Genomic DNA, 25259 nt, shown 5'->3' with positions numbered 1-25259 from the left:
TCTGCCTGCTCGATTCATGGATTTCACCAAAACTCAAATCCATGCAACACAATGGCTCTTTGACCACCTTTAAGGCCATTTTGAGTAATATATATATATATATAAATATATATATATATATATATATTTGGTTAAATTTACTAACATGTAGTTCTGCCTTATCAACCTTAGAATTGAGATAGGAATTATTGGATTAGCAATAGTCTAAAGAAATAATATATACCTAAAAGGCTGATCTTAAGATACAACTAAATTTTAAAGCCATAATTCTAGATTGTTAGAGTCAAGGCAATAGAGAAGCCTGCTAGGCATTGGACAGATGTAGACATATTGGTGTTTGACTCCTACTTATGGTGGAGAAGGCCATGCATGAAAGTTCTATAAGTATCTTCAATACATAAAAGTAGGCCAACATTAACAGCTAGATAGTTAGCTCCTTAATTGCTCATTTGTCACAATATCAACTTAATTAGGAATCTAATCTTACAATAATAATTTTTGGTGGCAATGATTAGGTTGGGATCATTTGAAAGTCCAGATGATGCTATTATAAAGAAATAGAGATGCTTAACGAAATTGGGCTCTAAGAACAGCAAGAAGATTGGGTGGAAGTTTAGGTATAATAGAACCAAGACCCAATTGTTTTTTGTTAACATGTCACCAACTCGTGAAATTTATAACTAATATATCCTGACTCCCTCCTACCCTTGTTCCTTGGCAGGCCCAATTTTTTTTTTTTTTTTTTTAATAGAAGAGCCGAAGCCACCTGTCCATGAGTGACCCCGTCCCAAATTTTATTAATAACCCTCACTTGTGGCGGAGGAATACCGTGGTTACAGACCGACACCTAGTATTACAAACAATATTACCAGATGTCAAAATTACAAAACAAAATTACAAACCTACTAAAAACGGACAAACATTACACAAGAACAAGACACTAACGATAACGTAAAGAAGGCAAACCCAAATTATCCAAACGGATTAAACCACGAAGCACCCTAGGCACCTCCCTAACAAATCTCCACTCTGAATTAAGACCCAATGCACCACTCCGAGCCAACCAATCCGCAACTTTATTTCCCTCTCTATAAACATGACGAACAACGCACACCATAGAATCCATGAGGGACAATTTATCTTCCCAAAAATCTTCTAAATACCACACACCACACCTTCTCCTATGCCACCACGAAATCACCACTTGCGAATCTAATTCAATTTCCACAAAATTAATCCCCAACTCCTTACATGCTTTGAGCCCCTGAAGAACAGCTAACAACTCCGCTCTATTACTTGTACCGATCCCAATAGAAGAATTAAAAGCATAAACCATAAGACCACGATCATTCCTAATGATACCGCCCACCCCTGAACAACCAGGATTACCCATACTACTCCCAACTGTATTCAATTTAAACCACCCATGAGCTGGCTTTTGCCAAGCCACTGGTTGTACATGCTTTCTAATAGGAACCAAAACAGGAATATTCAATGACTGTAAAACCTGTAAATCATGTCTGGAACAATTACTAACATTTTTCATATCTCGAACTACAACTCCCATCCATCTACTAATAGAAAGCCGAACCGAAAAAATAGACTGGAACCTTCCCTCCATACGTGCAGCACAACGTCTAGTCCAAAGGTGCCAAGTAATAATAGACGGTAAAATCCCCACTATTAATCCCAGTTGAGAATTAAAAGATGCCCTTCGAAACCAAATTTGAACCGTCTCCCTCCAAGTACGACCAATAGGAATACCAAAAATAGATCCATAGAAGTGCCATATAGCTGATGCAAATTCCCCTGTAAGTAACACATGATCTTGATCTTCATAATTACCTTCATCACAACAATCACAACGAGAAACAATCTGGATCCCAATGCGCCGAAGACGATCATCAACACTTAATGCCATGAACCACACCTTCCACATTAAAACCGAAACTTTAAGTGGAAGTAATTTATGCCATACCCAAGGATGCCACTCCATACTAGAACCTTGAACCCGAATATAATCCCAAGCGGATTTAGTCGAAAAATTCCCATTGTCATTCTTCATCCAGATCAATACATCAGATCCTCCCTTACACCCAGCCAAAGCCTCAATAATACTCTCCACCTTATCCTGACCAACTAACGTACTCAAAAACTCCACATCCCAACTATTGGACAACTTACACTCTTTAACTTGCAACATCGGATTACCCACTATCTGTAACTCATCAATTAGAGGACCCTCATCTCTCCATTTATCATACCAAAATAAAATATTACCATCTCGAACTCTCCATTTAGAATTATTAAAAACACTCGGAATACTTTTGACAATCATTTTCCAAAACCTCGTACCTTTTCTCATATCAATAAGACACCAACTCGAATTTCCCACATATTTTCCTTTAAAGAAACTAGCCCACAAAGATTCTCCTTTCAAAAGATTCCAAGCAAACCTCATATGCAACGCTCTTTGAATATCCCCCAAATTCCGCAAACCAAGACCACCCTCCTCTATTGGCTTACAAATATTCTCCCAAGCCACCCACTTTTTTTTTCCTTTACCATTAATCTCACCCCAAAAAAATGTGCTCAACAGTCGATTTAAAATTTTAATAATAGAATGAGGAACCTGTAAAACTGCAAAAATATGTAAAGCCATACTAGACAGCACATGACGAAGTAAAATTAAGCGCCCACCCGCAGATAATAATTTCATTTTCCAACCACTGATTTTATTCCAGACTTTGTTAATCATCTCCTCTAGATGCTCATGCTTAAGACGCCCTAAAACAATCGGAACCCCAAGGTATTTAAAAGGAAACAAACCTTCAGAGAACCCTGTCAGCCTTTTAAGATCTCTCTTTCTTGCTAACGAAATTTTAGGAGAATAAAATATAGCCGTCTTTTCTTTACTAATTTGCTGACCTGTCCATTTTTCATATTTTTCAAAAACCACCAAAAGTTCCTTAACCGATTTCTTACCCCCATTCAGAAAAATAATAATATCATCAGCATACATAAGATGAGAAATATGAGGAGTACCTCTAGCTTGGGAAAATTTTCCAATCTTGTTCCCATCAAAGCTTTGTTTCAAAAGTCTAGAAAGTACTTCTTGAAGAATAATAAAAAGGTAAGGCGAGAGAGGATCCCCTTGGCGCAAACCCCACCTCCCTTGAAAGAAACCTTTCGTCGTACCATTAAGCATCACAGAATACCACACATTCGAAATACAAGCACTAATCAGAGCACAAAAGGAAGAAGGAAAGCCAAAACACCTCAAAACCTCAAGCAAAAATTGCCACTCCACCCGATCATATGCTTTAGCCATATCAACTTTAATCATAATATCACCACCATGTGACGTCCTCTTCAGAGAGTGAACCATTTCCTGGGTAAGACTGATATTCTCAAAAATACTTCGCCCAGGTATAAACGCACCTTATTCAAGAGAAATCATTTTGGGAAGGAAACCTGTCATGCGATTCACAATAATTTTTGAACAAATTTTATAGAAAACTGAACAAAGGCTAATTTGTGTGTGTATATGTATATATAAAAACAGTTTAGGATTTGGGTACCTCTTAGAATTTCTAGGATAATGCAAAATGATGGATCAGAAAAAATTTATATTCTCAATAAATTAATGATACACTGCCCAAAAATATATATACATTAGTGCTTGAGACACAATACCAATAACAAAAGAAAACGGAAGATTATATACCAAGTAATTATTATCTAACTTTCATCATATACAGATATTGCTTTTAGTTTTATATATATATATATATATATATCTACCTATATATATAAAAAGCCTATCTAACGGCAATTCTTGTTTTAACAGTTAACAAGATTTTTCCGTTAAAAACAATTCCTCTCCGTTAAAAGTTCTTCAAATCGTTAAAAAGCTCTATTTCCAATTTGATACCCATTGATTGGGTATTTTATGCCATCCGTATTTCAAATCTGATGATGCCCATCTATTAACTCTTTAATACCATTTATTACCATTTATTGATTGTTAAATTATGACAAATAAATATAATAATCAACCGTTGATTTTTCACCGTATCATTTAAATTCTCTCGTTTAAACAGTTCCTGACGATTCAAATGTATGTATATCATTCTGAGATTCATTATATTCTACACTTGCCGTTACAAATTCCAATTAATAATCACATATAAAAAAAATACACATACATAGAATTTAAATAATATCAAATACTATTCTCCTAAAATAACATTCTAATAAAATATCCTTCCCAGCCGAGCCGAAGAAATCCCCCGTTTCTCTTGAATTTGTATTCATCATTCCCCATATTTCTCCAGTTTGTATTCAACATTCCCCTGTTTCTCCTTCAGCTTGTATTCATCTTTGTACTCGTGGAAGCTATTAGAGACTTACATACACAAATTCTGCTGGATTTGAGGTAATATTTTGTTTCTTTATCAATCTTTTATGTTTAACTATTTGAATGAAAAAAAATTCAATTCATATCTACAACAGAATTTTCACAGTTTATCTTTTCTTCTATAGGTTGTTTCTCTCAAATCAGTTCTCTACAAGTAGTGCAGTGGTGATAAAGTTTGAAGGAAACATTGAAAAGGTCAGTGTACGCACCTTTTGTGTGTTTATAGCATATCATTAGTCTACCTCTGTAATTTTCACAGTTTATCTTTTCTTCTATAGGCTGTTTCTCTCAAATCAGTTCCCTACAAGTAATGCAGTGGTGATAAAGTTTGAAGGAAACATTGAAAAGGTCAGTGTACCCACCTTTTGTGTGTTTATAGCATATCATTAGTCTACCTCTGTTTTACATTTATAGTTTGTTTCTAATGTTTATAGCATATCTATAGTCTAGCATATAACTTCAGGATTAGTATATAGAAATAGACATAAATTTACAGAAAATTCTAACATCATAGGATTCAAAATTCTGGAGTAATTTAACTATAACAAAAACCATGGATTAAACACGATGGATTCAAAATTCTAACATCATAGGATTAAACACCATCATAATAGAATGGGAAGAAAAAAACCAAAAAAAGAAGTGCTGAGTGGATTTAAAGAAGCAAAAAAGAGAAAAAAAAACACACAGATCAGCAACTATAAATCCGATAGCATTAGCACAAACTATAAATCTGAAGTAGCACCAACCATAGTAGAAGCAAAAGCTATTTTATTAAAAAAGAAACACAGTTCAGCAACTATAAATCCCATAGCATTAGCACAAACTATAAATCTCAAGTAGCACAAACCATAGTAGATGCAAAAACTATTTTATTTTGATTCCACAGTGAAGCAACACCAACCAAATCAAAGTAAGAAAAATTTATGATCACACCAAATCAAATCAAAGCAACACCAAACAAGAAAAACACATCCAAAATAAAGAAAAACACATCGAACAAGAATAAAGAAAAATATATATATATACACACACAATCGGGATTGCTCGAAATTTTTATGAGTTCCAAAAAGATATAAATATAGAGGTAAAATTTTTTCGATCCAATGAAAGAAGTTTTCTCATGATGACGAACAACTTGCATCATTTCATGCTTTATATCATAACACTGCATGAAGCTAGCCTTGACATGATGATGATGATGATCTTCTTCTAATTAGTTAGTTAGTTAGTACCATCTAGCTGAGAAAAAGAGAGTTGGTTTTCGGTACTACAGTTGATAATGCTTTTTTCCCTTTATCTAGATCACTTGTAACTTTATCGTGCAGTGATGGATGTAATTATCTGATTCCTGATCAAAGCAACACCAACCAAATCAAAGCAAGAAAAATTTCTGATCACACCAAATCAAATCAAAGCAAAAATGAAAAAAAAAAACACAGATCAGTAACTATAAATCCCATAGCTTTAGCACAAACTATAAATCTCAAGTAGCACCAACCATAATAGAAGCAAAAACTATTTTATTTTGATTCCACAATGAAGCAACACCAACCAAATCAAAGCAAGAAAAATTCCTTATCACACCAAATCAAATCAAAGCAACACCGAAGATCGAGTGCGAGGGTTTGGTATGTTTACCCTGTTGCTGGGATCAAATCTGGAGAGTAGCTCTGAAGCAGGAGCTGTGTTATGATCTACACCATCCAAAATAACCAATCGGACAATATAGAAAAACACATCCAAAATAAAGAAAAACACATCGAACAAAAATAAAGAAAAAATATATATATATATATATATATACACACACAATCGGGATTGCTCGAAAATTTTATGAGTTTCGAAAAGATATAAATAGAGGTAAAATTTTATCGATCCACTGAAAGAGGTTTTCTCAGGAACCAAACATATTCAATCAGAGAGAGAGAGAGAGGGAGGTAGAGAGATTACCAGATGAACGGACTCATTTTTAATCCCCTCGAGACTGATGGCCTTGTCGCCAGCCATGTTGAAAGCAGGCGAGACTATAGCCTGAGGTAACAAGAAATCGAATCGGATCAGAAACCCCTTAAGCGAGAGAAGCAGAGTAGAAAATGCATGGTGGAAGAAGTACAACCACTTCATCAGAAGTGAAAAAGAAAAAAGAAAATTAAATGGAGAGAGAGTAGATGCCGACGGTCTGATCGGGAGGGATGAGAAATCTAGAGAGAGAGAGAGCGAGACAGAGAGAGAGAGAGAGGCTCTGTTGAGCCGAGAACAATGGAGGTTCTTGAACCTTCTTCCGTAAGACAGAAAGAGAAAGAGAAAGAGAGAGGGTTGCGGGTAGAGTGATCGCAATCCGTGTGTTGTGCTTTTAATGTGTGAAAGCGAACGGTGGATGGAGTTGTAAGCTGTGTTTTTTCGCTTGGAATGGACGGCCAAGATGTGATTGAAGAGATGACGCGGATTGTGATAGAAATTAACTGTATTTCAACTAATTTTAATTCATTATTATAATTTTTTTAAATTTTAACATAAAATATAATAATTAATTAATATTTTAAATTTTTAAATATTAATAATATGATAAAATTAATTTTCTAACAATATTAAAAAATAATTTCCTTACCAAAATTTTTACTGAATTGTATTTTTTTACTAAATAATTAAGTAAGCGTTTACTTAATGATTAATTTTTTTAAAAAAAAAAAAGTTATTTACTATTTCTACATGAATTTCTTACCAAAAATTTTCACCGAATTGAATTTTTTATTTTTTTATTTTTTTATTTAATGATTAAGTAAGTGTTTTTGAGTGGTGATGCGAATTGTGATAGAACCTAAATGCATTTAAACTCATTTCAGTTCTTCATTATAATTTTCTTAAATTTCAACACAAAATATAATAAACAATTAAATATTTTTAAATATTACAATATTAAAAATATTAAAAAATAATTTTTTAACAATATTAAAAAATAATTTTCTAACCAAAAATTTCCACCGAATTGTCTTTTTTTTTTCTTTTATATAATAATTAAGTAAGTGTTTACTTAATGATTAATTGTTTTAAAAAAAAAGTTAATTATTATTCCTACATGAATTTCTTATCAAAAATTCTCACGGAATTGCATTTTTAAAATTTTTTTTTTAGTTAATGATTAAGGGTATGTTTAGATATCAAACTACTCTAAACACTTTTCAAGTATTCTTGTACTTTTAAAAATACTTTACATGCCAAACAACTTAAAATACTCTCAATGGGACCCACAAACCCACTTCAATTTCTACTCATAACTATTCACAAACATTTTATAATACTTATCACTATTATATATAAATAAAAAATAAAATCACTATAATATTTATCGCTATTAAATATAAATAAAATAAAATCACTATAATATATAAATAAAAAATATTTATCACTATTACATATAAATAAAAAATAAAATCACTGTAATATATAAATAAAAAATAAAATCACTATAATATTTATCACTATTAAATATAAATAAAAAATAAAATCATCATAATATATAAATAAAAAATAAAATCACTATAATATATAAATAAAAAATAAAATCACTATAATATATAAATAAAAAATAAAATCACTATAATATTTATCACTATTAAATATAAATAAAAAATAAAATCATTATAATATATAAATAAAAAATAAAATCACTATAATATATAAATAAAATCACTATAATATATAAATAAAAAATAAAATCACTATAATATATACATAAAAAATAAAATCACTATAATATTTACCACTATTAAATATAAATAAAAAATAAAATCATTATAATATTTATCTCTATTATATATAAATAAAAAATAAAAAATAAAATCACTATAATATATAAATAAAAATAAAATCACTATTATATATAAATAAAAAATAAAATACTATAATATTTATCACTATTATATATAAATTAAAAATAAAATCACTATAATATATAAATAAATAATAACATTACTATAATATTTATTACTATTATATATATATATATATAAATAAAATCATTATAATATTTATCACTATTATATATAAATTAAAAATAAAATCATTATAATATTTATCATTATTATATAAAAAAGTAAAATAAAATCACTACAATATTTATTAATATTAAAAAATCACTATAATAAAATCATTATAATATTTATTACTAAAAATAAAATCACTATAATATTTATGGGACCCACACATTTTTCAACTACCTACTCAAAAGTCAACAACTCAACATATTTCACACATCCAAACAACTCAAAATACTCTCAATGGGACCCACAAACTCACTCCAATCTCTACTCATAACTATTCACAAACATTCTCAATACTTCTCAACACCCAAACGTACCCTAAGTAAGTATATTTAAATGAATTTGTGATTTTATTTATTTTTTTTAAATATTTAAAATGTTTTAAAAAATGATTGAAAAAAAAAAAGGAAAGGGAAAAAAAATATATTTACCCTTTTAGTGAGGATTCTATGTAATAACCCTCAGAAAAAGAAACACATTTTTACTCCACAAAAGTTTGTGCCCCAGAAAAAGCACTTGAATAAAGATATTAATTAGAAAGGAATAAAGTAAAAGAACAATGACTGTATGTAAAAAAATTGATATGGATTTCAGTTTCATAGTATTTTGAAGAGAAGAGAGGGATTTGTGTGGCAAAAAAGTGATATGGGGAAAATATCACTACCAAAACATCAAGTTGTAAAGACTAAATTTGCTTCTTGAAACCGAGAAATAGAATGAAGAAAGACTTTTAACCTACGAATTTTTTTAGTTTTAAAAATTTTAGGATAAATTATATATATATAAATATTTCAACCAATTAAAATAAATAAATAAATCATAACATTCAAAATAAAAAATTAATAGAGAAATATTTTAAATAATAATTATTAGAGAAATAGTTGGCAGTTGCTTGGAATAGGGAATTAAGTTTGACAAATATTTTCTAAAACATTTTTTATGTGTGATATTAAAATATGTTTTTTTTAGATTTCAGTTTCATAGTATTTTATCATTTGATTATTTATTTAATTTTTTATATGTAATATTGAAATATGTTTTTGTTAGATTCCAGTTTCATAGTATTTTATCATTTGATTATTTATTTAATTGAGCATTAGAAATAATAGTTATTTCTTTATTTCATCTTGCTTGTGTAGAACAGTATCCAACAGTTGAAACAATCATTTTCTTCATTAACATAATGAGAAATGGTAAGATTCTTCAAATAATTTATTTAAAAAAATTTAACAACGAAAATATAAATTCGTGTCAAATTTAAGTCTATAAATAATTTTTTGAAGATCATGGAAAACAACCTGCAAAAAGAATCTTGTATAAAGATTTACTAGAAGAGAAGAAGGAGGAGATTCGTAGAAAGCAAAGAGAAAGATATGCTAAACAAAGAGCATATAGAAGCAACTCGATTCGTATTAATGATTCGACATCATTTGGTGATGATGATTCTAATAGATCTGTTGGTGATCAAACGACTACGTCGATTGCTCGATATCCAAACAATAATGTCCAATATACAGACAACATTGGAGACTTTAGTCTTGTTCAAAGAGTATCAAAGAGACAACGAAATTCTGATATTCACATCGGTATCACTGAAGAGGATCCTTCTCGTGAATCATGTGTTCTTCATGGTGTTGATGTCTGTGTCATTAATTCAGAGACACATTCATCCATAAACAATGTCTCCGAATCATCTAATCAACTCTTTATCCAGCAGGTTCTCCTCTAATAATTTTTCTAAATTTCTTATTCACCCATCATTCTGTTATTTTTCTCTGAGATTTCGAAAAATATTATACAAATAGGATCCATATGTTGTTCGAGAGGAGTCAAGCTATGGTCAGTCGCATCACGGTTCTACTGGATTCAGACAATTGTTGAAGGTAGTGCCATCTGAAGCGTATTCTCTACCATTAGTACCCAGCTGCATACACTGTAAAGCAAAGCGATTTTGCCATGAAACAACTGGCTTTTGCTGTGCTAATGGGAAAATTTATTTAGCCACAAATAATGTTCCTGATCAGCTTTATGCATTGTTCACCTCCAACACGGATGAATCTACACATTTTAGGACATACATTCGAACTTATAACAACAAGTTCGCTTTTACATCCTTCGGAGTGAAATTTGATAAAGATCTATGTAGGAGAAATAGAGGAATTTATACTTTCAGAACTCAGGGACAGATCTATCACTATATCAACGATTTGCTTCCTTCAAATGGTTGTCCTTCTTATCTCCAGTTGTATTTCTATGATACAGAGCATGAATTAGAAAATCGCATTTCTGATTCAAATAGAATGGATCCATCAATTATAGCTCAACTCATCGATATTCTTCGCATCAATCCATATTCCATTTTTTTCCGTTCTCTTGGTGATTTGCCAGATTTAGAAAATCAAAAAATCCGCATAAGATCAGATGCTGGCCTAGATCAACGTGTATTTAATGCCCCTACATCTTCACAAGTTACAGCAATATGGGTAGAAAATGATGATGGAGGTCAACTAAGAGGACGCGACATTTTTGTCTTTAACCATTCTGGTGGAAGTCATATAGTTCAGTACTATTTTGGATGTTATGATCCACTGCAACATCCATTATTATTTCCTTTTGGTGAAATTGGTTGGCATCAAGGAATTGAAAGGGTCAGTAGAGGAAGAAGATCTACACATAACGAAACAAGCCGATCAATAAATCCTCAACAATCAGGAACTGCAGATGAATTACTTGCAAGAGAACAGCGAGGTTAGATTGCGATATTAATATTCAAAAATTTCATTTAGCATCTACGACCAATTTAATAACATTCCATTCACATTCTACTTTTGTAGTGTTAAACAGAGAAAGGAAGGATCCAATTGTTTCTTGCCGTGAATATTATTGTTACAAATTGCAAATAAGAGAAAATGTCAGATCAATTTTACTACTTTCTGGTCGACTACTGCAACAATTTGTAGTGGATATGTATGTCAAAATCTAGACGTCAAGATTAGATTATTTTAGAAATAACCAACAACATATCCGATCAGAGGTATATCAAGGTATTGTTGATACCATTACGCTTGGGGAAACAAACGCTTCTAATGTTGGGAAACAGATTATACTGCCTTCGTCATTTATTGGAGGTCCAAGAGACATGAGGAAAAGATATATGGAAGCAATGGCTTTAGTTCAGCGATATGGCAAACTAGACATTTTCTTAACAATGACGTGCAATCCAAACTAGCAAGAAATTACAAACGAATTAAGTCCGCACGAGAAGAGTCAGAATCGACCTGACTTGGTTGCTCGGGTCTTCCATTCAAAATTAGAAGAATTAAAGGATCAATTATTCAAGAAACATATTTTTGGTAAAGTCTCAGCATATGTCTACGTTATCGAGCACCAAAAAAGAGGTCTTCCACATGAACATTTTTTAATTATCTTACAGAATGATTGGAAAGTCTATGCACCTGAATCTTTTGATGAGATCGTATCAGCAGAGATACTTGATAAAAATACAAACATGTACTTGCATAACGTTGTTGTCAAGCATATGATGCATGGACCATGTGGAGCCTTGAACCCATCAAATGTTTGCATGAAAAGAAATGGTTGTTGCAAAAGTAATTATCCAAAGAATTATGCATCTGCTACGACCATTGGAAATGATTCCTTCCCAATATATAGACGTAAGAACAATGGAATAACTGTCAAAGTCAGAGGCAAAAATTTAGACAATCGTTGGGTTGTGCCAAATAATCCATATCTGCTTGCAACATTTGACTGTCATATCAATGTCGAGATTTGTTCTACAATACAAGCAGTCAAATATCTTTATAAGTACATTTATAAAGGGCATGATCGTGTTGCTTTCAACCTGATATCTGAACAAAACAATCAACAAGTTGATGAAATCCAACAATTCCAATCGGCTTGATGGATTACTCCCCCCGAAGCTATGTGGAGAATATATGGGTTTGTTATTAATGAAATGTATCCTGCAGTGTATAGTTTACATTTACATTTAGAAGATCAACACCCAATGACTTTCCGAGCAAATGAAGATCTAATTAACGTTATCAGTTTAGATCGTTCCAGAAAATCGATGTTAACAGAATTTTTTGCATTAAATCGAGTAGATGATAATGCAAAGAGATTACTGTATAAAGAATTTCCGGAATATTATGTTTGGAACCAACAATACAAAGAGTGGACTCCTCGGAAAAAGAAAACCGTTATAGGTCGTATTGTTACAGCAAATCCGTTTGAAGGCGAGAGATATTATCTGCGGATATTACTAAACCATATAAGAGGACCTTTGTCCTTTGAAGATCTTAGAACAATTGATGGTGTTGTGTCCCCAACATTTCGCGAAGCAGCAACAATGCATGGTTTGCTACAGAGAGACAGTAGCTTAGAAGATTGTTTACAAGAAGCATCTCTGTATCAAATGTCATCCAATTTTAGACGATTATTTGCAACAATATTGGTTTATTGTAATCCAACCAATCCCAGGGAACTATGGGAACGTTTTGAGCAAGACATGTCAGTTGATTTCAAATCAACAGAAAATTCTATATCAAATGTAAGAACCAAAGTATTGAGGTCAATCTCCTTCACAATCGAATCGATGGGTAAAGACATTAATTCCTACAATCTACTTGATGATGACATCTGTTTTGATGAAGAAGAATTTTAGTTTAGAGAAATCGATGATGAATTGGCTGTTGAAATTCCAGAAGAAGATATTGCCGCATCAGAATTTCTTAACAGTGAACAAAAACATGTCTATAATGTAGTGCTGGAAAAAGTATTTGCAAACCAAAATACTGCATTCTTTGTAGATGGCCCGGCTGGTACAGGGAAAACATTCTTATACAAGGCACTTCTCACAACAGTACGATCAAGAAAATTGGTAACACTTGCAACTGCTTCATCAGGTGTTGCAGCATCTATTCTTCCGGGAGGTCGAACGGCACACTCACGTTTCAAGCTTCCACTTGATACTGACAAAAAAAGCACGTGTTGTGTCAGCAAACAAAGTGCACTGGCAAACCTACTTCGTTCAGCAAAACTAATAATATGGGATGAGGCTCCAATGACAAGAAAACAACACATCGAAGTATTAGATAAAATGCTACGAAACATCAATGATTCGGATGTAACATTCGGTGGAAAGGTTGTTGTTTTCGACAGGTTTTACCAGTGGTTCGCAAAGGAACGAGACAAGAACATGTTACTTCCAGTTTGGTTTATTCGTATTTGTGGCCTACATTGACCAAGTTCCACTTAACTGAAAATATGCGAGCAAGATTTGATCCAGTTTTTTCAGATTATGTGTTAGAAGTAGGCAACGGAATGCCGCCAAACACAATTGATGAAACCATAAAAATTCCGAATGGGATGCTTGTTCCCTATGAAGATGACAACACTTCTTTAGATCATTTAATAGAAGATGTTTTCCACAATATTCAAGAGTATTCAGCAAATATTTCAACTATGATGAATTGAGCCATATTAACACCAAAGAATGGTTATGTTGATGAAATAAATGCATTGTTGATTCATAGGTTCCCAGGTGAAGTTCATCGATATTACAGTTTTGATAAGACAATAGATGCATCTGAACAATCAGTTATGGAAGATTTCTTAAATACTTTAACCCCAAATGGACTTCCGCCTCATGAATTATTACTCAAGAAAAACTGTCCCATCATGCTGCTTAGAAACATTAATCCTTCAGAAGGTTTATGCAATAGAACCCGTTTTATTTGTCGGTCTTTTGATTGAAATATCATAGATGCAGAAATTTCGGTTGGACATCATATCGGAAAAAGGGTGTTCATTCCAAGGATACCATTGTTACCAAATGTTGATGAAAATAGTGGTTTTGCATTTAAACGAACTCAATTCCCTATAAGATTAAGTTTCGCAATGACTATAAATAAGTCACAAGGGCAGACATTGGATTATGTTGGGATTTATTTACCTCAACCAGTTTTTTCACATGGTCAATTATATGTGGCTTTATCAAGGGCAAAGACAGCATCTACAGTCAGGATTCTAATACGACCAGTGTCCATTGAACAACGTGAAAATAACTACACAAAAAATATTGTGTTCACAGAATTACTAACATTATCATGTTCAAATTAATGTTATACAGGTAACTAGATTTAATTGTATAGTTCTGATTTACTGTCTATTATAATATTAATCTCTATATGACTAATATTGAATCATTTAATTAAATGCCTTCATCAATTGCTCTGGTAGATCATGAATTTAAATCAACACTTGTTATACTTATGCATTTGAAATTTTTGTATCTAAAAAGGGGAGAAAATGCGGACGGTATATACATCAATAAAGGATATCACTCCAAATACAAGAAACTGGAAAATTAAGATGATCGTTGCGGATAAGTCGCCCGAGCGAATAAGCCAACGTACAAATGTGAAGTACCAAAATCTGACATTATTTGATGAAGAGGTATAATATTTATTTTTTTTAATAACAAAAATACTAATTACATTTGTAATGGCAATTGGAATGATATTAACTCCTATTTATTTTTATTGTTGTTCCAGGGAAATCGTGTACAGGCAGCAATGTTTGGAACTGATATTGACCACAGGGAAGACACTTTAAATATTTTCCAGTCATATTATATCAACAATGCACATGTCAAACCAGTTGATCCGAGGTACAAAATTGAAGAATATCACTATCAATGGACCATGAACTCAAGGACAATAATAGAAGATGTTCCACAAAATGAAGAGCAAATAGAGACACCGAAATATGAGATCGTCTCATTTAAGGACATAGACGCCTACAAAGAGACGATTGGAGAAATAGGTAATTTAATTTTAATTTTATTATAAATAATAATCAATAAATTAATATTTCTATTTGAATATTTAGATATTTTAGTTGTTGCCATCAAAATTAAGCCAATTAAAGAAGTAACGACAGCATATGGACCAACAACAATCCAAGAGATATATGTCATTGTTGAAAGGTAAAAAAATTCTTATAACTTCACATTTCTTTTAAATTTGAATTCCAATATTAATTTTGATAAATTCTATTAATTCTTTTAATTATTTCAATTTTGTAGCTTGAATCCCATATGTTTGACTATGTGGGGTAAATTTGTCCAAGATGAATGCCAGAAAATATCAGAAATTATTGAAGATAAACCAATAATACTTGGAACAAAAATATCTGTTCGATCAAAAAACGGTATTTATAATAATTAAGAAGCTTAGTTATTTTTCCGTATTATATATATCTGCATTAATATTGATCTCAATTGCAACAAAGGATTGTCTCTGTCATCACGTCCGTCAAGTACCTTTACAATCAATCTCATTCTTCCTGAGGCAGCTACAATAAAGAAATGGTAATTTTCAAAAATTAAATATTACATATTAGTGTATTTATATTATAGTTAATTATGCAATTTATGTAATTTATCTACATATTTCATTTTCTTATATTATTCTTCATTTCTGTATTTTAAGGAAGGATGATAATGATTTGATCATCAAAAGTATCATTGCAAGAAACCTAACATACCCATCTGCCCCTCTGTCATCTGTTGGTATCCGAGAAATTATGAAGAACTGCGATATTGCAGAGTTGATGAAGGGTCTGCAACCCATGGAGGTAAATATTATTTTATTAGTAATAAATTAAAATATTTACATAAACATTAATTCTAAAAATTGATTATGATTTAATGTAGAAACTCAAAATCTGGATAGAGGCCAAGATAAAAGTGATTGACTTGGACCAAGTCTTTTATTACATGTCATGTGTTGGCTGTAATAAAGGAACTGGATATAAGTATAATGAAAGTTTTGTTTGTATATATTGCAAAAATCAAGGGGTCTGCAAACCACGATATGTATCTTACAATTTAAATTTACAATCGATATCTAATTTAATTTAGAATTCAAAAATATTCAAATTTAAATTAATATTAATATATTCAATGCATTTAAAGTGCTAGGGCATATGTTGAACTGGACGATAATACTGGAAAGATAGCTGCTATTATGTTTGGTGAAGTAGCAGAAGAGGCATTTGGCTGTTCAGCAGTTGAGTTGATGGAGAATTCTGGAGAGGTATCTTTTAAAATTTTTATTCAAAAATTGAATTTGATTATAATGAGTTAATTAAAAATAAAATTAGGTTTTAATTAATTATGTAAACCTATTCATTTTTTTTTTTTTTTTGTAGGAACATCAACCATATATTAAAAACATTGCAGACAAATTATCAACAAAAATCTGGAAGATTCAAGTTTATGCAGATCCAGATAAAGTGAAGGAGAAAAGACATAAGCATTTTAATGTTCTCTCTATCGAGGCAATTGAAGATGAGAGAAATGCTGGATCATCATCTTAGAATCAAAATTATCTCAAATAACTTTTATAAGACTATGGACGACGTTTATTTACAAGACTATGATATAGTTTCTATTAATGCTCTTCATTTATTTGTGATGTTAATTTATACGAAATAAATATTACATCGTTATTTAATTAAATAAAAAAATTATGTCCTTATTAATAAAAAAATAATTCTTAAAAAAATTAAAATATAAACTAAGCAAACGTGCATTGCACGTTGCTTTTACCTAGTATATATATATATAGACACACACATACATACAGACACACCATGCAATCAGTTATTGCTTTTTAAAATAAGAAATCATGATGAAATAGGGATGGATCGTGGCCCAAATAATAGTTCATGGAAATAAAACCTAACATCCAATGCATATTGCAGTGGAGAAGATTGGGGCGGTGGTGAAACCTGTTACAAAGAAAGAGATGCAATTTTAGATGAAAGATATTGGGGAAATGACAGAGATCGAAAAGTGATGCGAGTCCTTGAAATTTCGTGAGGTCTTTGACTATCTCAATTGAAATGGTCTTACATCTACCATTGAAATATATTAACCATGAAATTCCATACGGTCTTTAACCCAATTTGATTATCACAATTGATACTCAAATACATGCAAAATATTAACCCTTCCACTAACTGATGGAGATGCACAAAAACAACAAAGCTTATTGAAAAGAAAAAATCTGGTGGATCTCATAATCGGAAATTGTTGGCATCATCTAATTATCCCTTCAAATTTGGCTTCGATTGGAGTGAGAGAGCCAAACCAATCCACCAGATCAGCGCTCTTGTGATGCAAAAGCAGAGAGAGAGAGAGTGGCTACCGCGACGAGGTGATGGCGCTCTGTTTTCTTCTCCCCCAGCTCCCCGTGTTTGTGAGATGTATACACAGGCTTATGGGAAATTGTAGGGTATCGGGTTGGGGGAGAAGAAAACAGAGCGATAAAATTGACAAAATTACCATTAAAGGCGATATAATTTGCTGCAAGCATATTTCCCAACTGCATAGCTATTGTGTCGGCCCAAGATCACCGTGATATATCACCCCAATGCGGTAAAAACGTTAATAGGTCCAAACTTAATGCTGCGACAGCACATTCGACACAATTAATCACTTATCATGACATTCTTAAAATCGCCGCACTAAAATGGTCAACTGCTTGCTGTTGCGTCACACATACATGGAAAAAAGGGATATATGTTGTAGTATTGTGGCGACGCGATGGTGGGGCAGCGAAAATCTTTAGACCGAGTGAGAGAGCAGGACTAATCGGCCAGATTTGTTTTTGTAATCAAATAGAGAAAGAGAGACAGAGGATGAGAGGGTCAAACCATCAGAGAGAGAGAGAGAGAGAGAGAGACTCACTAGCAAGGCGAGCTGGCGTTGAAAGGGAGACACGAACAGAGAAGTTAGATAGATAGCAGAGTATCGAGTTGGGGGAAAAGAAAAAAGAGGGAAGTATTTAATTCCTTATCTTTTGCCGCAAAAAAAATAAATAAATAAATAAAAAAAATCGTTGCAAGTAAATGGATTGCGATGTTCCACCTAGTGCCAATAACGGACTGCAAGTAAAGAATTTTTCTGTCAAACTTATATATAGGCGGTAGCCCAATTATTTATGGCCCAATTGTTGCCATAAATAAATCGACCATAATTCCTTTTTGCATCAAATGTATTGCATGAGACCTCTTTATTTTGAAAATAAAATGCCTCTACTTTATATTCATGACTCAAGCAGTTTAATTTTAAGATTACCGTTGGGTGGCGCCTTGTCATTTTTTATTGCTCAGCTCATTGCCGTTTAATTAGCTTGTCAATAACTTTCACTTTTCATTAAATTGTCTTGAGCTCCTCTTTGAATCGGTGTCTCCTATAAATGGTGTTTATCGGATACCAATAATATTTGGACACATCAACTAAGCACATGCACACAGCCTGAACCTGGCCACATCATAGAAACAAATCCCTTCAAATCGGCTGAACCTAGAAAGTGGAACCTGCCAAGCATGAGACACCCAGCCGCACGCCAGACCAGTCCCAGCTGCAAGCCATAGGCCGGTGGATGAGCAACTCTTCCGGCGAACCCAGACCAGCGTGCCCCTTCCAGCGGTTCCCACTCTTTCTCACACTTCACACTCACAGTTAGCAGCAGCTGCTCTCCAGACCATTCCAACAAGCGATTGATGAAAATGGAGTTGTTAGCATTCAGAAATGCTTATAAAATAAGGTTTCCTTGTTAGAATTGAATGTAGGATGAGAGAAATAAGTTACAATTATGTTGAGAGAAAATAACTTGGAAAGTTTGAAATATATTCAAAATATGCTATAAAAGCTCTTAAAATACAGAGGAGCCCGAGAGGGTAATTTATATACGTGAAGGAAGAATAAAATAATATAGCTAAAATTACTGACAGTGGCTATTAAACAAGACATATGCACAAATACAAAACTCTATACAAGTTATCTAAACAGAGGCATAGAGTAAATTAAGGAGGATGGCTTGTGGGCATTGTCTTTCCAAATATAGCAGTTATGTTTCCAAGGTGCTGAACTGCTACCGCAAATTGAGGATTTTGGGGCAGATTATCTGCTGACTTATCTCTTAAGTTCCTTGAATCTTGAGACTCCCCTTCAAGGTGGACGCACAGATTAAGTGTGTTCATCTTGGACAGTAAACAATGGAATGTAGCAGTAGGTAGAGCCTTTGTTAGGATGTCTGCAATCTGTAATTTTGAACTCACGTGTACTGGTGTAATGATTCCAGTAAGCACTTTCTCTCTAACAAGATGACAGTCCAGCTCAATGTGCTTTGTTCTTTCAGGAACATTGAGTTTTTGGTGAGGTGTATGGCTGCTTGATTATTACAATATAGGAGGGCAGGTCTCGGATGGCTGGTATTAAAATCTTGCAACAGATTTTTCAGCCATATAATCTCACAACTGGTGTTAGCTAATGCACGGTATTCAGTTTCGGCAGAGGACCTAGATATGGTGGTTTGCTTCTTTGATTTCCAGCTAATTAAAGAATCTCCTAAGAAGATGTAAAAACCAGTAGTAGATCTTCGTGTCTCAGGGCAAGCTGCCCAATTTGAGTCACTAAATGCCCTGAGGAATGGTGCAGACTTGGAAGAATATAGGAGGCCTTGGCCTATGGATCCCTTGAGGTATCTCAAGACTAGATGTGCAGCTTGCTGATGGATCTGTGAAGGGCAATCCATGAATTGACTCAAGATGTTAACTGAGTATGTGATATCCAGTCTTGTAATGGACAAATAAATCAGCCTTCCAACCAACCTTCTATAACCTGTAATGTCAATGAGAGGATCTGCCGCCAAATGAGAAAGTTTATGATTCAATTCCATTGGTGTGTTGATAGGCTTGCATCCGAGCATACCAGCATCCTCTAAAATTTCAAGAGTGTACTTCCTTTGACTCAAATGAATTCCTTTTTCTGATCTTGATATTTCTAAGCCAAGGAAGTACTTTAGATTGCCAAGATCTTTGATCTTAAATTGGTTGTGCATATATGTCTTGATGAAGTTAATTGTTTTGAGATCATTACTTCCAATGAGAATGTCATCAACATACACTAACAATGCAACAAATTGACCATCATGAATCTTTGTAAACAAAGAATAATCTGACCTGGATTGTTGGAAACCAATGGCAATGAGAGATGTGGAAACTTTTGAGTGCCATTGCCTTGAGGCTTGCTTAAGGCCATAAAGGGATTTGTGCAGCCTACATACTAAATTTTGATCTGTAAGTGACTCCCCTTTAGGCTAAAATCCCGGAGGTAAATCCATGTAGATTTCCTCTTCTAGATCCCCATGAAGAAATGCATTGTGACCATCCAATTGGTTCAAATGCCAATTGTGAATTGCTGCCAAAGCAAGGAAGACACGAACAGTAGTGAGCTTTGCAACAGGACTAAAAGTTTCATGGAAGTCAAATCCCTCTCTTTGAATGTAGCCCTTGGCTACCAACCGGGCCTTGTGCCTTTCTATAGAACCATCTGAGTTCAATTTGGTCTTGTAGACATATCGACAACCAATTGCTTTCTTTCCTTTTGGAAGAGTAGTGACTGTCCAAGTGTTGTTGGCCTCCAAGGCATTTAACTCATCTGCCATGGCTTTGGTCCAATGCTCAGAGAGAACAGCTTCTGCATAGGTAGTAGGATCTCGGGTAGAGGAGAGGGAGAGTGTATAGGCCTTGTGAGAAGGAGAGAAATGAGTGTAGGAGAGGTAATGCTCAAGTGGGTGAGTAGTGGAGTGATGAGGTGATGGTGAAGATGCTGAGTTGCAGTGATAATCAAGGAGGTATTTAGGTGGATTTCTGACCCTATCTGGTCTTCTCAGGGGTGGAAGGGATGGCAAACTTTGTGGTAAATGAGAAGGTGAGGATAAGGTTGTGGTTGGTAGAGTGGTGGGAGGACTAGGATCAGAAGGAGGGGAAGAGGGGTCGGTTGAAGAGGCAGGGTCAAGGGAATGGGGTGAAAATGAATCTCTATCATTGAAAGAAGGAAAGGAAGATGGGGAAAGAGAATTTTGGAAGTTTGTAGCCGAAGGGATGGGAGTTAGAATGGAGTCTAGAGATGGAGAAGATGGAGAATATTTTCATGAAAAATGATGACTCTTGAGATGCTATACTTGTGACTGTCCAAATCATAAACCTTGTACCCTTTAACCCCTGGCGGATATCCTATGAAAATACATCTCCTAGCTCTTGGATCTAGCTTGGTCTTGTTATGTTTGAGAGTGGAGATAAAACATAAGCAACCAAAGACTCTTAAATGTGAATATGAAGGAGGAGCTGAAAAGAAGATCTCATAAGGTGACCGATTGTTGAGCACAAGAGTGGGGATCCTATTTATCAAATGAACTGTTGTTAGAACAGCATCTCCCCAAAATTTGGTTGGGAGAGAGGCCTGGAATAGCAAAGCCCGAGTAGTGGAAATGAGGTGCTGATGCTTCCTTTCAACTACTCCATTTTGCTGATATAAATGCAAGTCTTTTGATGGAGGATTCCATGTTTATTATAAAAATCTTGGATCAAAAACTCTGCTCCATTATCAGATCTAATTTTTTTGACTTTGAGATTGTATTGAGTTTGTGTCATTTGGATGAAGGATTGCAAGAGGCTTCGAGTTTCAGATTTAAACTTCATCAAAAAAATCCATGTCATTCGACTATAGTCATCCACTATAGTGAGGAAATATTGATATCCTTGAGGTGTGGCTTGTGAATATGGTCCCCAAATATCACTGGATTAACTCAAAAGGAGAAGAAGTGGAAGAAACACTTCGGGGAAAGGGATTTCTTTTCTGTTTTGCAAAGTGGCAAATATTACATTGATTAAAATCAGTACATTTTACATCTGAGGCATGAGAAGAAATCAAATTTAACCTCTGATTTGATACATGCCCTAGTCTAAAATGCCATAAATGAAATTCTTGATTTGCTGAAACTTGTTGGACACGAGATAAATGACTGGGATCAGAATTGGTTATTGCTGGACTTTGATTGTCAAAAGAGCTTCCTAGTGAGTTGGAATCAAGGAAATAGAGTCCCTCTCGAACTCTAGCAACTCCAATCATTGTCCATGTAGCTATGTCCCGAATGAGACACTGTTTTTGAGAGAAAATAAGACACAAAGAAGAGTCTTGAGTTAATTTGCTGACTGAGAGAAGATTAAAAGTAAAAGATGGTATACACAATACTCCATGGAGAGTTAAGGCATTATTGATTTGGACAGTGCCTATGTGAGTGACTTGTGCTTTCTCTCCATTTGGCATCTGTACATAAGCTTGGGAAGTGGAGGTGATGGAAGAGAGGAGAGTGGTGGAGCAGACCATGTGGTCTGTGGCCCCAGTGTCCACTATCCATGTGATGTGTTTTGGTTTGTGTGAAATGTAGGTGGTCATGGATGCAAAATGGTGATCATGTTCAAAGGAAACGATAGGAGTTTTGGATGAGGGTGAGTGGTAGATTATCATACCTGCCATGTGGGAGCCATGATTGGTAGGGTCAGGTTGTGAGAAATTCTGTTGTGAGGCATTTTTTCCTTTGCTCGAGTCCTCTATGCTGAGCTGTGATGTCTGAGAGTTGGCCAAAAACATGAGTTGTTGTATCTGAGCTTGACTCAAAGCTAGTTGAGCAGGTTCTGTTGCACTGCCATTAGAAAGGTGACTGGTGGTTTGATTTGCTGAGTGATTGTTTCCTTGTTTGGTCTTTGTAAACTTGAAATCAGGAGGGAATCCAATTAACCGGTAGCACTTGTCCTTAGTGTGTCCAGCTTTTCCACAATTGTAACAAGTGAGGTCAGATTTATCTTTCTTCTTGGTCTGATTGTGGGATGCTGCCAAAGCACAAGATTCTGCAGCAGGGAGAATGGCAACCCGAGCCTGCCTTTGTCTCTCTTCTTGAAGTATTAGCGGAAAGGCCTTGTCAAGTGAGGGCATGGGACTCATGATGAGGATTTGGCCTCGAATGCCATCATACGTCTCATTTAAGCCCATAAGGAACTTAAAGACATAGTCTGTTTGCTGCCTTTCTCCAACAGAACCGAGGGCATCACAAGTGCATAGACCACATCAGCAATTTGGTGATGGTCGATAGTTGTGTATTTCTTCCCATACTGCATTCAGTTGAGTAAAATACTCATTTACAGATTGAGTTCCTTGCATAATGGTCCCAAGTTGATGCTGAAGTTGATAAATGCGAGCATTGTCAGGTTGTGCAAATCTGTCTTTTAGTTTGTCCCATACTTTCTTGGAATCACCTATGAAGCAGACATTTGATGCTATCTCTTGGGAGATGGAGTGAAGGATCCAAGAGAGGATGATATTATTACATCTAACCCATGGTCCATAAAGGGTGCTGGTTCAAGCAGGAGTGGTGATGCTTCCATCAAGGAAGCCCAATTTATTCTTGACAGAGAGTGCAAGTGTGAAGGATCGGCTCCATGATAAGTAGTTGGGGCCAGATAGAGGTGGAGTAATGACAACAGTATTAATGCCATCAGAATGGTGAAGGAAATATGGGTTGTTGGGGTCCTCGAATGGTGAGAGATTTCTGGCAAGAGGATTACCGATAGGTTCATCTGTAGACATGATGAAAACTGAATGAGAGTTGATAGTAGCAGAAGGAAATTAGAGTGAGGAAGATGAGTAAAAGAACAGGTCAAAGATCCTTCTCTGATACCATGTTAGAATTAAGTGAAGGATGAGAGAAATAAGTTACAATTCTGTTGAGAGAAAATAACTTGGAAAGTTTGAAATATATTCCAAATATGCTATAAAAGCTCTTAAAATACAGAGGAGCCCGAGAGGGTAATTTATATAGGTGAAGGAAGAATAAAATAATCTAGCTAAAATTACTGACAGTGGCTATTAAACAAGACATATGCACAAATACAAAACTCTATACAAGTTATCTAAACAGAGGCATAGAGTAAATTAAGGAGGATGGCTTGTGGGGCATTGTCTTTCCAAATATAGCAGTTATGTTTCCAAGGTGCTGAACTGCTACCACAGATTGAGGATTTTGGGGTAGATTATCTGCTGACTTATCTCTTAAGTTCCTTGAATCTTGAGATTCCTAGCTTGAGGTTTGTCCAAATCTCTGAAACTGGCGAGCATAGAAGCATACAACAACTACTCCCATATGAACAATATTTCTTGGTGATTTATTGCTTTTTCAGTTCCCATGTCCTCTAATATTCATTTATCTATAGAACGGTGGATGAAATTGAGTAAGAAAAGCTTGGAAATGGATTACATGACTATCTATTAGAGATCATTAAGAAAAGAGAAGAGAAGGCTAGGACCGGGGAGGTGGCCAACTTTGGAGGCTATTTTCTTGGAGTTCTTATAAAGGCTCATCATGATGACAATGCAAACCGAAGAAATTCCACAGAAGATCTGCAAAACATTATACGTTGTTGGACAAAAAACCACCTATGGTTTGCTTGCTTGGACTATCTTTCTTTTGGCAATCCACACGGAATGGCAAGAGGAAGTAAGAAAAGAGGTGCTCAAAATATTTGGCCACCAAAATCCAAACCCAGATAGCGAGGAGAGAGGGAGAGAGAGAGGGGGGAGGGGGAGGGGGAGGCACGAATAGTTTTTTTTTTTCTTCTGAATCGCATCACATAACAATTTGGATGTGTGGTCTACGTGGCATGTTTTAATTAGACTATATTATTTAGAGAAAAACAGAATAACCTGTGTCAAGTTTTTCTCACTTGTCTTTTCATTCAATTGCACGTCCATTACTCACAGAATTATTATATGTTTTTGGGGGTGCCTCTTTTCTGTATCATATAGAGAAGATTTGTGAAAAAAAATATAAATAAATAAATAAATCCTGTTAGCATCCCGAGCT

At 34.1% G+C, this 25259-nt stretch overlaps 2 protein-coding genes across 2 annotated transcripts; one reads left to right on the top strand and one right to left on the bottom strand.

Moving 5' to 3' along the window:
- Positions 1–12490: 12490 nt before the first annotated feature.
- Positions 12491–13726, top strand: LOC109008334. The gene is made up of 2 exons (XM_018988393.1): positions 12491–13033; positions 13148–13726. Exons 1-2 carry the CDS (start codon positions 12491–12493, stop codon positions 13724–13726), a joined length of 1122 nt encoding a protein of 373 aa, XP_018843938.1.
- Positions 13727–19613: 5887 nt separating this feature from the next.
- On the bottom strand, positions 19614–20399 carry LOC109008324 (uncharacterized mitochondrial protein AtMg00810-like). The gene has a single exon (XM_018988383.1). It carries the CDS (start codon positions 20397–20399, stop codon positions 19614–19616), a length of 786 nt encoding a protein of 261 aa, XP_018843928.1.
- Between the last annotated feature and the right edge of the window lie 4860 nt (positions 20400–25259).

This window comes from Juglans regia, chromosome 1 (genome assembly GCF_001411555.2).
Source record: "Juglans regia cultivar Chandler chromosome 1, Walnut 2.0, whole genome shotgun sequence".
Classification (NCBI taxonomy): Eukaryota; Viridiplantae; Streptophyta; class Magnoliopsida; order Fagales; family Juglandaceae; genus Juglans; species Juglans regia.
The sequence above is the reverse complement of the archived record's forward strand: the minus strand, read 5'-3'. Positions and strand labels throughout refer to the sequence as shown.

Excerpts from the sequence above, each read along its gene's own strand:
- LOC109008334 (XM_018988393.1), top strand. The coding sequence starts at position 12,491 with ATGACTTTCCGAGCAAATGAAGATCTAATTAACGTTATCAGTTTAGAT. Across the intron at positions 13,034-13,147 it reads CAGAAAATTCTATATCAAAT|TTTAGAGAAATCGATGATGA; the intron begins GTAAGAACCAAA and ends GAAGAATTTTAG.
- LOC109008324 (XM_018988383.1), bottom strand. The coding sequence starts at position 20,399 with ATGCACAACCAATTTAAGATCAAAGATCTTGGCAATCTAAAGTACTTC.